This window comes from Botrytis deweyae, assembly GCF_014898535.1.
Source record: "Botrytis deweyae strain B1 chromosome Unknown BDEW_020, whole genome shotgun sequence".
In the NCBI taxonomy this organism is placed as follows: domain Eukaryota; kingdom Fungi; phylum Ascomycota; class Leotiomycetes; order Helotiales; family Sclerotiniaceae; genus Botrytis; species Botrytis deweyae.
This window is the reverse complement of record NW_024066227.1, coordinates 228,864-245,604: the sequence shown is the minus strand read 5'-3', so window position 1 is coordinate 245,604 and position 16,741 is coordinate 228,864. Positions and strand designations below refer to the sequence as shown.

General features: G+C 33.9%; 3 protein-coding genes across 3 annotated transcripts; all 3 read right to left on the bottom strand.

Annotated features, from left to right (window-relative positions):
* Positions 1-4,732: 4,732 nt before the first annotated feature.
* On the bottom strand, positions 4,733-5,551 carry EAE98_008003 (uncharacterized protein; the record flags this gene model as incomplete). Its single annotated transcript, XM_038955626.1, has 1 exon — positions 4,733-5,551. One exon carries the CDS (start codon positions 5,549-5,551, stop codon positions 4,733-4,735), a length of 819 nt encoding a protein of 272 aa, XP_038807920.1.
* Positions 5,552-6,879: 1,328 nt separating this feature from the next.
* EAE98_008002 (uncharacterized protein) lies at positions 6,880-8,051 on the bottom strand (the record flags this gene model as incomplete). Its single annotated transcript, XM_038955625.1, has 2 exons — positions 6,880-7,682; positions 7,736-8,051. The coding sequence occupies 2 exons, from the start codon at positions 8,049-8,051 to the stop codon at positions 6,880-6,882; spliced, it is 1,119 nt and encodes a 372-aa protein (XP_038807919.1).
* Positions 8,052-16,158: 8,107 nt separating this feature from the next.
* Positions 16,159-16,740, bottom strand: EAE98_008001 (uncharacterized protein; the record flags this gene model as incomplete). The annotated part of the gene is made up of 1 exon (XM_038955624.1): positions 16,159-16,740. One exon carries the CDS (start codon positions 16,738-16,740, stop codon positions 16,159-16,161), a length of 582 nt encoding a protein of 193 aa, XP_038807918.1.
* Between the last annotated feature and the right edge of the window lies 1 nt (position 16,741).

Genomic DNA, 16,741 nt, shown 5'->3' with positions numbered 1-16,741 from the left:
ATCACTTGATGGGTAGATCCCATTTATTGATTATCCGATCTCTACTTTAACTTGTCGAACAAAAAGAACAATTTGATATTGCATTCGACATTGTGCATATTTCGATGCAGGAATCGGGGTTTTCTTGCTTGCAATTGCTAGTTTTTTTGACGAAGATGATGAATACTTTTCGAGAAACAAACTTCTTAATTAATTTTGGAGGAACTTTTTGAGCTTTCAGTCTCAAGGTTATCCTTCATTCGATATAACAATTTCATTTTTTTTTTCGTTCGTTTTGGGGGGTTCTGACTTCTTTCGTGAATTGCATCCAGGGAATTTTTCTAGTATTTTTAATACTTTGGAATTGTTTGACTTTGACATTCATCAGTTTATTGTCACAAGTTTGTCACAAGTCCCAAGTTGTCGAATAAGAGTGAAACCTGGATGCTTTTCCGAATGAAAGGGAGGGATTTTCGATGGGTCTGAGGGGAATGCAATGGATTGGGGATATATGTTTCGACTTTTTTTGCTCTTTATTCTGATACTGGGGATGGAATGGTTAAATGGAAATTGTGATATGATTATATGCCTGGGTTACTTTTCTTTTTTTTTTCTTTCGAGTTTGGGGGATATAAGAATATGAACCTGTTGATCAGATTTGGAGGAAATACCAGGCTGGAATATGGGGGACACGGATTGTGGGTTGTGATGGAAAGAATAGGGAAATTCTTGAAATGTGCGAATAAGTGGAGTGAATGAGACAGGATAGGGGAGATGGGATTAAGTGAGGATATATTTGTAGCAATATGAAATACCGTTCTTTTTAAGATTATCTTTCCAGTCATCGCTTTGTATGTTTTGTGATGATTTGGTTGTTGGTTGAAGATGTGATGCAAGTGAGGAGAGTATAATATGAGTGAGTGCGGGGTCAATGAATGAATGAATGGTATGACGAATAATACCTAGATAAACGAGGGGTAGTCGCTACAGCCTCTATCTCAAGTAGATTTTCATCCGCTTCTTCCTCCTTTCCTCGCGTACTGGTTCATTTTACTCCGTCCAATAGCATGAATAGAGTTCTTGCTTTTTTCTCTCTTCTTCTATCTGATTATCTGTTTTTCTTTTGGAAGAAAGGGGAGAGAGTAAAAAGTAGGGAGTAAGAAGTAGGGAATAAAGAATAGGGAGTAGAAAGTAGAGGGTGAAAAGATAGATTATTTAGTAGAGTTTGTCTCGGATTAGGTGGTGGATATTGATGGGAATAGAGTAGGTGAGGGGATGAGAGGGGTGTGCGGGGGAGGGGTGTGAGAGGGAATGTTAGAAGGGTGTAAGAGGGGGATATTGAGTTTATAGTTGGATTTTAGTGTTTTTTTGTATTTATAGGTAGATAGGTATATGTAGGTAGGTAGGTAGGTAGGTAGGTAGGTATAGATGTTTTTTATTATATTATTATTTTGTTAGTTTGTATTTTATGTTTTGTTATATTATTATTTTATTAGGTTATATATATTTTATTAATTAATATAATTATCGCTACTTGAAATAAAAGGGGTAAGGCTGTAGTGTGGTTATAGTGTGGTGGTGTGGTGGTGTACTGGTATGGTGATGTTAGTTTTGTGTGTATGAGGGGTATGAGGGGTATGAGATGGAGGGTTTTCGATGTATTAGGTATGTATGTGTGTATGCATGTATGTTATGATATGAGTTTTTCTGAGATGGTGGTGGATACTAGGTAGTAAGAGGGGGAAGGGAGGAAGGGGGGTTGTGGGGTATTGAAGGTGTTGGGAGGATGGATGGATGATGGATGGGTTTATTTGTTGATTTATTAATTGGTGTATGTGGATATATGTATATCTGCTTCTTATTAAAAAAAGAGAAATTTACGATTCTTTGGGAGTCTGTGTATGTGTTCTTGGAAGGAGAAGAAGACATTCTGAGATGTGGAGATTATGGAAATGGGGAGAGGAGAGGAGGGGAGAGGAGAGGAGAGGGAGGGTAGAATATTTATAGTGTATATGTTTGTATGTGTGTTTATTTATTTTTTGATGTAGTTTGTTTAGATTATATATAGTAAGTAGTAAGTAGTCTGGTGGATTTGGATTCGAAATGAGATGAGATGAGATGAGGAAATGAATGGAAATCTGTAGGGTTTGGAGGTTTGGGGGTTGGAGTATGAGGAGTGGGGAGATGGGGAGATGGAGAGATGGGAAGATGAAGAGATAGGAAAATAGAAAGATAGAAAGATAGAAAGATAGAAAGATAGAAAGATAGAAGATAGAAAGATAGAAAGAAGAAAGATAGAAAGATAGAAAGATAGAAAGATAGAAGATAGAAGATAGGAAGATAGAAAGATAGAAAGATAGGAAAATGGGAAGATAAGAAGATGAGAAGATAGAAAGATGGGAAAATGAGAAGATGAGAAGATAAATATAAAAAAAAAAGAAAAGAATTTTTAAAGATCTGGGATGAGATCTTGAATAAGATATAAGGAGAAATGAGATATAAGAAGAAATGAGAATCGAGGATATTAAATATTTATAAAACTCATATTCTCTTCCCCTTGTGAGCTTGTATTCTCTATATCTATATAGATTTGCTTTAATAGTATTCTATGGTGGCTATAAGTAGTGGTGGATAGGTATCTGGTAGGTATCTAGTTCAGTATTGAAAATTGTGGGTGGAAATTGTAGATTGAGGGGAATGGGATTGGGAATTTAATACTGTATATCTATCTAGATAGGAGGGGTTTGGGGAGTGTTAAGCTAGGTATAGAGTGATGAATAAATAAATGGTGATGGAAATGTTGAAATAGGCGAGAGGAATTTGTTGTCACGTTATAGACATTCACTTGCTCGCTGCTTGGGATAGCAGTCCTGTTGTCGAATATTGTTGTTATTGTCATTTCATCTCACCATTGCTCATTCTTTCTCATCTTTGATTTCTAGATTTATTAACTCGGGGGGGGTTTTTTGGGGAAATGTGTATTATAAGATGTATCATCGCGATCTGGGCTGAGAGCTCTGGGGCTTCCTCAGTCCTTCGGTCTTGTTTAGAACTTGAGTTTGAGGATGAGTTCTGGGAAGATTGGTAGGTTTTATGTAGACAGTAGGATTTCCAAAGTTCGAGGGAAACGCATAGATAAAGCAGGATTATGAGAGTTTGATTCACTCAGTTATCGGGAATGTAAACTACATTTCAGCGCTAGAAATTTGTCAGATACCCATACATATACCAGTTTTGTGAATTGGGAGAAAAAAAGGATAAGTATATAAACACCGCAACTTTCATTATTTGAATTTCGCCATATACTGCACAGCATATCTCGGAGATGAAGATATGGGTAATCCAATCAAATCCGTGATTTTTGGATACAGTAGAAGTCGAAAAAGGAGATAGAAAATGAAGATTTGCTATATTCCGAACTTCGATTGGAGGGAAGACCTTTTGTATGGTTGAGGAAATTGTGAGTACTGTCATTTCTATAAACTTTTGTTAGAATCTGAGTGTAGTTATTATACCGAAATTGTTATCTGATATTTTTAAGTTAAGATGAAGAATATTGATATTTGATAGTGGTGAATGCATGCGGTAGGCTGAAATGTCGTCGTCTAATTGAGGGATACTATCTCTCATTCTTTTATACCATGTATGACCTTCTTGCATCTAAATCACACTGCTTTCGAGGATGAGGAGATGAAGTTTCATTTGGAGAAAGATATTGGGATAAATTACACGTGTGGAAATATAAAGTAGAGGTACTTGTCGGCTATATCGATAAATTCTGCGAATTACATGTAACCTTATTAGGGTGGTTAGCCATATTGTGAATAGCCGATAGGTAGCTACAGTGTCTCTACGTAAGCGAAAAAACAGGCGGAAATTGAGTACTCTTTCAAAGGTATTTTTTAATAGATTATAAATTCATTTCAAATTAAATATTGAAATTTGAAAAAAGCAAACGAAAATTTGAGTCTTCTTTATATTGAAATCAAGTGTTTTTATTATCTAATATTAGGATTAAAAAGAAATCTTAGTTGTTGAAGGTTTTTCAAATGATGATCAATTCCCGCCTGTTTTTTTGCTTACGTAGAGAGTGTATAAGTGACATCTCTGCAAATAAAAAATTCATGTTCCGGAATAAATCACTGGCTGAACTCTCCTCATTATTATCATATCCCTCCCATACCTCACATGCCCTAAGGTTAAGAGTTACCACCCGTCCCGGTCTCGAAAGTACCAGGAGAGCAGAATCGAGGATCAACTGCCTGGCTTCCTTTCCAGTTCATGAGTGTAATATTTGACAGCCATGGGCTGGATTCGTATTTCCCTATGCGTAAACTCTGCGGTAGATTTAATGTGAGATTAGCATGTTGATTCTCTTGGAGTTCTGAGTTGTAGATCAATGCTAAGTATAAGAAAGTCTTTTGTCCGGCTGGTAATTCGTAAAGGCTTGTGTAGGTAGTCAGATTCGATATCGATTGTTGAATCACTCACTTGTCAAAAGGTCATCCAAATATTTGGACAGTCACAGAACTTCCGTAAGTTTCACTACGGAATTCTAGAAAGAGAATGCTTGTATTTTGCTTTTCTTGATATAGCTTCCACAATTTCCCAAGAGACCCATCACTCGCATGTGACAACACCATCACCATGATTGTTTTCCCAACCAGTCCCAAATTCGTCCCAACACCTCATTGATATAATCTCATAATCTCTGGTAAAAGTCTCCTTGAAGAACAATCATATTCCCGTTATCTCATTTTGATATTGATTCTGAAAATGTGTCCGCGGCAGCGTAAACTATCTCAATTTGTGGAACGATTGCTTCAGGATGCAATTGTTTCCACTTTTCAACAACATTTCGTGTCTCTTCCATCTTTTCTTGATAGAATTCCTCCAATATTGCCTCTTCCGAGTAATTCGCCTTGGCAGATCGCATTTTCGAAGTTTTTCTGGCCTTTTTTTGGACGGCTTCGGATCCAATCACAAAACTGAAAGACTTAAGCCTTGGATAATCTGTGAAGAGTTGTGCGTAGAAAGACATGTTGCCATCGCTCAACATCAAAAAACGATCAATAGTATTGAAACTGCAATCTCCATCGGGGATAGCGTACTGTTGGCAATCCGCTAGAACGCCTATGTGACGAAGTGCAGCGAAAAACCTTTTCCTCTCGTCGCAACAAGCCAGATCTTGGGAGAGGAGTGTTTTTTTGGAGGTATGCAAGTAGCACGTGCGTAGCAAGTCGGATTCACAAACGATTGTATCTCTTAATGGACTGTAAAAGATGGGATCTTGACTCCATTCGGCGTAAACACAACCCGCGGTATGAGTAGGGAGTCTTTTGGAATGTTTGAGAAACACTTCGCGAGACTCTGGACTCACATCATACAGTGGATGAGGCTGTGGATGGGGAAATACTCCGTATATACCTGCAAAAAACATTCGTCCGTCTGGAAGGGCATGGAACCATATCTTAACTTGAATTTCCTTAGGGAAGAGGGGAAATTTGGGGAAGGTCGAAAGGACTGGAACGCTTGGAGCATTCATCGCAGCGTTGATGTCGGGGGAATCCATGACGTTGATGTGATTGTTTTGTTTGCAAGGGGAACTTTACACAAGTTTATATAACAAGTTGTATTGATGCGGCGGTCGTGAAGATTGACGCTAGTGAGACAGTGAATCATTTTCGGTTCTGTGAGGATACTCTAACCTATTAAAAATGTTCACGAGCTATAGAGAATTGCCGTATCATTGTATGATGTTGCAAGCTTGGTTCGCCAATCAGACTCTTGTAGCGTCGACTGACAATGAGCTACATTTGGGCCAGACATTCAGTCAAGAGAATATCTCAATGACTACGTCTGGCCGGCTCACATACATTTTGTTCATCTCTGCGGTCTTCGGTCTTATGTATCCTAGCAAAGGTATTATTAAAAGTTCATTGATATGTTTATGGTCACCATTTATCAGTAAACTTCTCTTACGAACATATATAAAAGTTTCACAACACATTTTTAAGAAGCGCACAGAGCCTGGCACAAACTGTATGAACGTAGGTGAATGACTTCAATTCAATAACCATTATACTAAACCTAAGCGAATGTGAAAGAGACTAGCTCTTTCGGTAACCCTTATTTAAGGCCTATTTTTGTTATATAATAGCTAGCTCTTTAAATTAGTAAATATAACACAATATTGTTATTTAGGATCTACTATAGTAGGTACTGTGTCATCCGTATCCTTCTCAAATCAATACACACACTCTCTTCTCTACAGATATGTATAAAAGAAATTCGAGGAGTTGGTCCTTCGCCGCTTTCTCTCTATAGACATAGCCAAGATAAAAACAACTTCAAGCCACGAATTGAAACATCTAAGATATTACTAATGCTTAACTATAAAGCCGAATGTAACGTTCTTATATTCCAAGTGATCGACCTGGATTGATGAACAAATCGCAATTGAAGATAATATCCTAGATAGAGAGAAGTTTGTAAGCAATGGTAATGGTTTCATTGTGGTTTGTACTTGGGACAGGTTCAGATTAGTGCAGATGAAACTGACAATTCATGATGGTAATAGATGAATGGGCAAGGTGTTTATTGTGAACGATATCTTCTCTTTAGGTTAGCGAATCGGAAATGGGGTTTTCCCACACCTTTGTGCTGAAAATTTATCTCAAAATTGAACGGCACGAAGACGCTTTTCCATGAGGTATTTTTCGTGAGCTAAAGTGGGAGGCTAATGTGCGTAGGGATGGGGTTGATTTTATGTTCTGACTAAGCACCCCTAAGAGGTTTAGTTCTGACAGACACAGTTTTGTGAAATCAGGATGAATGTTAAGGGAGATATAAATGCGTTGTATTATCTTCTATCTAAACCGTTCTTCTGTGAAGTCGGTTCTATGCCTGTGGCTGTACAATAACATTCAATGCTCCACCAGGACGGTCTCCTACAGTCTTAAACGCATCATTGACCTCATCCAATGAGAAGAATTTGTGTTTGAGGAATGAGAAGTCAATGACTCCCGCTCCAATCAACTCGATGCACTCATCTATCTCCTCGCTGGTAAACCACAGTGTCCCGTTAACACTAACGTCCCGCATGAAGAGTTCGGCATAAGTGTGAGTGATGTCACCGCTTACTCCACCAGCAGCCAATGCTACTCTTCCACCACGCTTCACAGCGCTGATCAGTTTAGCGGTACCGTCTACATCACCTCCATTACCAAGACAATCATAAAGACCATCGGGACCTGATCCATTCGTTTGTTCCTTAATCCATTGGATGAGATCTCCCTCATCTTCAGTGGAACGGACAGCGATACGTCCCTTCGTAGCTATTCCTTCAATCTCAGCGAGACGTTCTTTATTGCGTCCGATGCCCAGAATCTTTGTACAACCGAAACCAAGAGCAATCGCTACGGCGGCATATCCTAAAGTACCTGTCACACCGTTGATTACAAGTGTCTTTCCAGGTCCCATTCCACATTTTTTAAGACCTGCGTACGAAGTACCGATGTAGCCAAATCGAGCTGCGGTGTTGATGTCGATCGAGGAAGGGATCACGCAAATATTTGCATCAGGTGACAACAAGTATTGTGAAAGTGAACCGATGGGATACTGGTTAAGAAGTACCTTTCCTTCTGGGGTTGAAATTCCGAAGTACGCACGTAGGCATGCCGAAACACATAAATCCTTCCTCCCTGCTATTCGTTAGCAGAAAACACAAAGATGCTCGGTATTCCGCCCGACTTACCCTTTCGACATGGTTTGCAGGAGCTACAAGTTGTGTACGGGTCGACATAAACTCGATCCCCGGCCTTTAGCCCAACAACATTTTCTCCTACAGCTTCAATAACACCGGCAGCATCCAAACCGAAAACACTTGGTAACTCCGGCAAGGCAAAATGAAGGCCTGGACCTTTTGTTATGACATTGGCACTGTTTGGAACAAGACAAGCGGCCTCGACTTTGACGAGAACATCTTTTGGTCCTGGAGTTGGCTTCTCAATTGTCGTGACTTTCAAAGGCTTTCCTTGCTCCAACAATTGAGCAACTCTCATACCGGTCATGATTGCGATGAATTTTGAAAGGAGTTTTGAGGTGGTGGAAATCCCTTTGTCTGTAGAGAATCTGATGATGCGATTAAGGTAGTTGATGGATTACAAGTTGTTCTTATATACACATCAAACCCACCGTCACTCACGACTCACTTATGATCGTGTCACCGTCCGGAAACTTTTGCGGACTCCGAAGATACATACCAGAGAAGGCTTGCTCGGATTTAGGACTATCCAGAACTCGAAACTCGATCAATTTGTATTGAAATCGAAAATATGTGTCGGGGATGAACACTAGCGATCCAGACCTTTTTTGGGGACTTTCAATGTGCTGTCTCCACGAACCCGCTTTTTAACATTTCGATTCTTTGATTTGTACTCAATACTTAAACTCTATCCCCCCTCCCCCTAAGGTGCTAACTTCGGGCGCCCTCGCTTAACAGGGTCTTATTGACCAATCAAAACATCAGGATTTTGAGAATTCTCACAGTTTTCACATGTTTTTTGAATTAACTATCGAATACTTAGGAATTTCATAAATATAAATAATATATTCTTTATATTGATATGAAATCTTATATATATCTTTATTTTATTAATAAATATTGAATTTTTGATTTAATAATATTTTTAATTATAAATTATTGTCACGGTGTGGATACACGTGACCGATAAGCGATAAAACTAGGTCTAGTTAGACTAGTTTATAAGTAAAAACTCTGTATATCTTTATATTGGAAGATCCTGTATTATAGCTCTTTGAATTATATTTTAATTTATACCCTATATCTATTATTCTTAATACCATCAAATATAAATTCCTAATTCTACCTATCTACCCCATGATATTATGTAGTTTCTATTAATATTATTGCAAATAACAATGTCTACTCTATATCCACCCAATCACCCAAAGGATATTTCTAAATTCAGTATAATTATAATAAAGGATTTTTAAGCTTAATATTAATATCTTTAGTTAGTAACTATATATATTACTAAACTAAAAAAGATTAATTTATTCCTCAAATATAAGATTTTGGAAATGTTTATTGAAAGGTATATCAAAGTTTTTCTATACAAATAAATCGTTATACAAAATACTAGTTTGCTTAATTGTTTTGCCGAATTTGTTTTTACTAAACTTTTTGTTATTAGTTTTTTGTTTAATAAAATATTTGGAGAAATAATTATTATTCCTATATTACCCGCCCTGCCTATTATTATTTTTTAATTAAATAAAAAGTTATCTGATTCTATATTATTCGATAGTAATAAACTTAACCTGGATTAATTTATTATATAAATCCAGAATAAGATATATATAAATTCTAATTACTTTATTATTGCCTATTTCTATTTATTATATGTTATCGGAAGACTTTTTGGAATTGTTATTATTTAGATTTGTTTTTATAATATAAAAGAAGACTTTATTTGTCTAAAGGATTACCCTGATTTATTAGAAATATTGAAATATGTTTATGGAAATGTAAATAAGATTGCTGAAGTTCAAAAGCAATTAATATTCTTTTATTAATAGAACCAATCATTTCATATTTTCTATATTGAGTTCTAATGATTGGTCCTGGAAGTAGGAATAGCTAATAATAATATGATTTTGATTGTTCTATTGGAATAAGGTTTGTTTAATAATTTGGTAAATTAGATTATCATTACTAAATTACTAATCTATAGTGCTAATATTTATATAGCTTTCTATCAAAAATTGGAAAACTGTTATAGATATTTGAAATAAGGTTGAATAATTGCTTTTTATTCCTTGTTTATTAGAATATTTATATTTGTTTTGATTTGTGTTAATAAACTAATTTTAGTATTTATTTTTATTAAAGATCTAATAAATCTTAGTTTTTAATATTGAATTAATAATAGGGATTTATTTAGAAAAGAGTATGGTGAATGTTATTACTGTAGTTTTATTAGATATCTTATTCATTATTGTCTATATCCTGATACTTACCCTATCTAGTTCAGAATTGGGACTTTTAATTAGCCTTGATACAATATTATTCTGAAAAGTCTATTAAGGGGTAGAATATCTATTTGATTATTGTTTCGCTTTTTTTCTTAATTCCTATTTCATTTATTAATTAATTCATTGGGATTGGGAAATAGGATCTATTTAGTTTAAATTATTATTAATATAATCCTTTATATAAACTCCATTTATTTATTATTATTATTTAAAAATTTTTTTTAAAAGATAAACTAAATAATTATATAGATTTAATAATCCTATTTATTACTTTATTTCTAGAAAAAAATATTCTTTTAATTTATATTATAGTAAATAGTAATTGTGAAGAGATTGTTTTTACTAATCAAAACTGAATATTATTCCAAAAGATTTTTGAATATAAATTATTTACTACTTTTGAAATTATTAAATTCGATAACAAAATTCTATTTAAAAACCAGATTACATTTTATATTTATATTAAATTTAGAATCAATAATCATATTAAGAAAAAAATCATTCTGTATATAATTGAATTAATCTATTATCCTATAATATTAGGTATAGTTTAGTTTAAAAAAAAAAAATTTTGTATTGACTTTGTAATAAACTTTTTTCAATTCGATAGTATATATTATTATAAATTCTGTAATATTTTATTTTATTTGTTTTGAATAAAAGCTCTATCTGATATTCCCCTAAAAACCCGATTTGTATATTTATTTAATTATTTTAAAGATTTTAAGAATCGAGATGTAATTGTAATTTCCCTAAAAGCCTATTCTGTATATACTTATCGAAAATATGAAATGTTCCAGATCTCTATTGAACAGATTAATGATATTCTGAATAAAAAGAAAGAGTTCGATCCGAATAACCTCCTACCTGAATTCCGAAACTGGAAAGATGTATTTTCCCCGCAAAACGCCGTTAAGCCTGCTGATCTGAATTCCTGTCCCAGTTTAACTTCCGAATTATCTATTGCCCCAAAAAGCTAGATATCAAGTCTGATACTCTAACCAGAAGATTAGAGAATTTCCTTAAAAAAGGAAATGAATATTTCCTATATTAAAATCAAATTATTCTAAAAAAAGAAAACTTGAACTCTAATCTATTTCTAATTATTGATATTTTAAAAGAAGTTAAGATTATAAAGAAAGTATAATTTGCTATTATTATACAAAACTAGAAAAACTCTAATTCTGTTAACTCTTTTGATTTTATTATACCTAAATCTGAATTTCTGCTTATTATATCAAAATTTGATTTTGTAATACTCCTAAAGAACCAAGAAACTCTTTTAAACCTATTTGCCAATCTATTATCCCTATTCTAAAAAAACTATTAAACTAACCCTATTTCCAAATCTATTTTAAAATCCTTATAAAAAGAATTTCTAAAATATTCGAAAATTATTTTTGTTGAATATTCTGAAAACAATAGTTTATTGTATTATTAAGAAAAGTTATATATTTCTAATTATAATTCCCTAAAAACTTACTTATTTTATTTATATTATAAGTTTCCTATTATTGATTACTCATACCATACCCAAATCTTCGAATTATTATTTTAAGATTATTACTAGCCTAATTATTATAATTATATTATATAATGGATTTGTAATTATTATAATTGTTATTATATTATTTCAAATTATAAAAATCAGAAAGAAGTTCTTTATTCATTTCTGATTCTATAAAAAGTTTGGTAAAATATTTTGATAGATTTTATTATATATTTGTCTGAAAATATTGATTTTAATATTATTATAATAATAATTAATTATTTAATTAAAATAAAGCATTTTCTGTTTTATTGTAGTATTTATAATTTTAAAAAGTTGCTTATTTGTTTTAAAAGAATATTTAGAAGCTTTATAATTTGTTTTTAATAATTATTTTCGATTATAAAATTTAATTTATATCCGAATTCTGGAAATATATTTATAAATATTTAGAAATATCTATTAAACTTTTTATTACTTATTATTTCAAAACTAATAAATAAATTAAAAGAGTTAATATAATACTAAAACAATATTTCAGATTATATATAATTTATTTATAAAATAATTAGATAGAGTAATTTTTATTTACTGAGTTTTCTATTAATAATATCTAGTCTAAGAATATCCGAATAATTCTGTTCTTTTCCAATTACGGATTTCACCTTTGCCTAAACTTTGAATCATTTCTATTCAAAAGTAATTGCCCTATTATAAAAAATATTAAGGAATTTGTCTTCAAAATAGAAACTATTTCTTTATATTTGAAGATAAAATTAATTACTAGTTAAGCTTGATATTTGAAGAATATTAATTCCTGTTATTCTCTTGCTTATTGATATACCCCTAATAATCTGGTTTAATTGAATATTAGAAATGTTAAAACTTTATATTTATAGAAAAAACTTGATTAAAAGAATTTTGGGTTATTTGAGATTTTGAGTTTAATAAGTCTCTATATCTATAAACTAAAACTGCTTGTCTTTATAAGAATTTATTTTATTTTTTATATCAATTTGCTATATTTTGTATATAATGATTTTGTTTCTGGGTAGTGTAATCTACTATTATTTTCTATAAAAATCAATAGTTTAGAGTATTTCAAAGTTATTGAGATTCTAAATTTCTATTAGGAAAGAAGAGATTATAGAGAACCTTGCCTGAAGTATACTATCCACTAGATTAGTTATAATAAGCCAATTAAAGAATCTGCTAGCTATTTAGAAGGTATATAGGAATTGATTTGTAACTTTTATTATAGATGTTCCGATAAGTCTGGATTTATCTGATTCAAACTATCTATCTATAAGATTGTAAATTGTAACTTGTCATTTTGTTGAAATTTGACTTAAAGGAGGGGGGTAATATTACAATATAAATATATATAATTGATAAGTAATAAAGCTAAATCCAATTAGATTAATTTATAAGTAAAAACTCTATATATCTTTATATTGAAAGATTCTATATTATAACTTTTTAAACTACATCTTAGTTTACATTTTGTATCTATTATTCTTAGTATTATTGAATATAGATTCCTGATTCTGCCTGTCTGTTCTGTAACAATTATATTAAAATTGTTTATAATTATTTTCTGATTTTAGAGTATGAAATATAATATATCTATAAAATCTTCTACTAATTCTTTTTCAATAAAAAAGTCTTGGAAATATACTTGGTTTATTTATTATTACTTTTCTTATAAATTTTCATCTTTAAATATAATATAAGACCTTTATTTATAATATTATTCTTGAAGTTATTAATGTTCTTGCTGAGTGCACGGGCCACATCGGGCGCCCGCTCTACGTAACCGAAAAAAGTGGCGGAAATTGAGTACCCTTTTAAAGGTCTTTTTTAATAGATTACAAATTCATTTCAAATTAAATATTGAAATTTGAAAAAAGCATACGAAAATTTGAGTCTTCTTTGTATTGATAGCAGATGTTTTTATCATTTAATATTATATCAAGAAGAGTTTTAGTCGTTGAAGTTCTTTTGGATGGTGGTGAATTTCCGCCGCTTTTTTCGGTTACGTAGAGGCCCGAAACTGGCACCTTAGGGCATAATGTCACAGCTTTCCACAAAACTAGTTAGTTAGTTGTGATTCTTGTCTTCAATGTTGACGTCTTCGACTTCCAATCTGCATCAAAGGTAGAGTCATAACAGTTCCATCTATCAAAGTCAAGCCAGTTCGAAAGTAAGTCGGATTGTTTTCATTCCCCATCTGTTAAGGTTAATCCCGATGCGCATTTGAAAAGCGATGTGACACACGCTCTAGGTATCGCCAAGCAGGCAGGAAGTCCGTTAAAATGGATCGAAAGGGTCCACAATCGTCATAACTGCCATGCGCTTTACAAGCGCGTAATCATCCTTCCGGCGCTTGGCGAGCTAAAGGGCGTTCTTCGGTAGTCATGGGGTAAATCCCGTGCCGTTTATCCGATTAACCATTTGTTTGCCTGGCTTTTGGTGGCAAAGTGTCTACAACGGCGTTGGCCGGCCATTAAGAGAAGTTTCAATTTCACGATGGTAGGATTTTAAGCTTTTTGAAACAAAGTGTGGCTGCTTGAGAATTTTTCTATCCAGCAGGTAATTAGCTGTTGTTTCGACTAGTGTTGATCGTGAAAGAGGGAAAAGTTTCTCATGAAAATCTGATCAATGGTTGCTCTTAATTTCCTATGCTTTGACATGGTCTCCAGATAGTCCTGTTGTGTGTGGAAAAGGACGCGGGGTTTTGGAACTCTATGTTTAAACTTCAAGCGAAGTTAGGACTGAGAGCTGGGGAGCTGAAAAATGAGATGGAAAGCTTCGTGCTTGAGTCCCCCAGAACATATGAGTGGATCCTATATCATCAGCACTGCATCTGCAAGCTGTACAAGTCAAGCGATGTGTACATACTACATAAACCCCTCATCTGCCAGAACCTAATCAAAGCACGCGGATGATTATTGCTGCTGCCACCCCAAGGTTCCTGAACCCAATTTCCGAAAGTCAAAAGATGCGAAAATCCTTGAAAATTACATGCGATAGTTAGGACGAAAGTTCCGGGTCGCTCATATTCATTTTTATCGCTTCGTTTGCCTCGTCGTCAATGACACTTTTCACCGGTGTCAGTCATACTGTAAAAGTACACTTGCAATTACATCTATGCCCTATGCTCTGGGTCTCACACAAGCAGAGTTGCTTTTCCATAAATTCCCAGAACTAGATACGTTTTCCACCGGCCATAATTTCTCACTCGGATTTGTTTCCTATGGTAATCCGTGATGGAATCTCTCAGACACTTGGTCTCTTATGTTCCGCAGAATCTCGTCTGATTGAGATTTCAAGAATTATGAAGTACAACTGAAATCGTTATATTTGATTTGTTGAATCTGATTGGAGCTTAGCTAACGCATTTTACAGGTTACCGAGCAAGTATTGTGTACGCATAGCCAAATCCAAAAAGCGAATAGAATGAGAAAAAAGTATGAGTATATAAGACTCCTCTTACTTTTACTGTTTCGTTATCGATTGAAACTTGACAAGGAAAATCGGCAGGAGAGAAAACCACGTTTGCTTTGAAATCAGTAGGGCTACTGGATAGAGAGAGAACAAATTTGAATAACCTGACGCTCGGTCAAAAACTGGCATCATGCTTAATTTCACCGTCCAAGACTTCAATTGTTGTCGTCTTCCAAATTGATTGCGCATTGTCATTTTCATAATATTCATTGTCATAGACCTCTTTCATTACCAATTTCTTAGATCACCCGACATCCATATTTGCCCATTTACCCCTCTCGTTTATCCATATCAAGCAGCAATACTCCTGCTCTCTCCAGAGAATTAATCGAAACCTACACCATCACTCCGCTCACCTGTAAGCCACAATCCAGAATCTTGTGTGTTATTAGAGAAAGAAAAGAGCGGATTCGATTTCAGTCTGTGGTTCTTCTAGGAAAGGCACGGAGACGGAGAACTGTTGCAAGTTCCAAGAAAATTCTACATTGATAATATGAATAAAAAGAAACTTCCAGTAAATCCATCCAAATTTGTGATTATTTTGATTCTGCGGAGCTAGCAATTATATGCATCTCATCATTACAGCCAATAATTTTCGCGCATTTCCAAATCCCTTTCTTGTCCTAGAGCATGCGGACCTATAGTAATTTGATCCCATGCATCCTAAGTTTCTGGTCAGCAATGTCTGAAATAGGAATATAGGAGCCAGTGTTCGTACTAGTATTGCTCGTATTTCGTATACTGATCCGTATAGTGGTACATATTGATTTTCAATAATATATTCATGTATGTGATATCAATATATATATCACTGAAGATATTCAATATTGTCTTAATATTGAATATCATTGAAAATATATAGAAATACAGGAATATCCATTTCTAATCCATTTTTGGACTAAAAATATCCATTCCCATTCTATTTTAGAATAAGAATATATATTCCAAATCAAATTCCTGTATTTCAATATATTTTCAGTAATATTCCATATATTGAATATCTATTGAAGTAATATAATTCCTCTTTATATATATGAGCTACCATATTAACAGCTTAATACACACCACCGTTATACTACTGTATACTAGTACAAACACTGATAGGAGCTAGGAGCGGGTATAGCTCACCCAATCAAAATCTCCCGGTACATCGACTTGTTCTCAAAGGTTCCAAAAATTCCTCCTGTATCGAACATATTTTCTGGAATCATACTTATATCATTGAAGCTATCGTCCTGGTTCGCGAAAATCATCGGCACAGAGATATCTGTATACATTGGTACCGAATTACCAATCACTTCCGCATTCGCCTCGTTGATAGTCGTAACAATAGGAGGCTGTTTGACACAATCCGGGTTTACATTCAACACAACATTATTTTGTACTTTTACCGTCAACCTCTTGATCAAACTTCCCAAAAGATCCACTGCCCTTTTAGCATCCTTACAATTCCCTTCAACCTCCCTCCAAATGTCTCTCGCCCTGATCAACGCCTCTAATTTTTTACTTTCAGCAACAGCACAATAACTCATGCCCCCACTCCGTGGATCTGTTCTTTGATTCGTATTCAAATCTAAACACATAATCATAGCCGCGAGCAAAAAATCATGATTCGTCATGGAAAAATGCCACCATTTTAAGTCTTTTAGTATTCCACCCGGTTGACTCGCTTCGTGCATGCTGACTTGGATTTTTAGGAGAGTCATG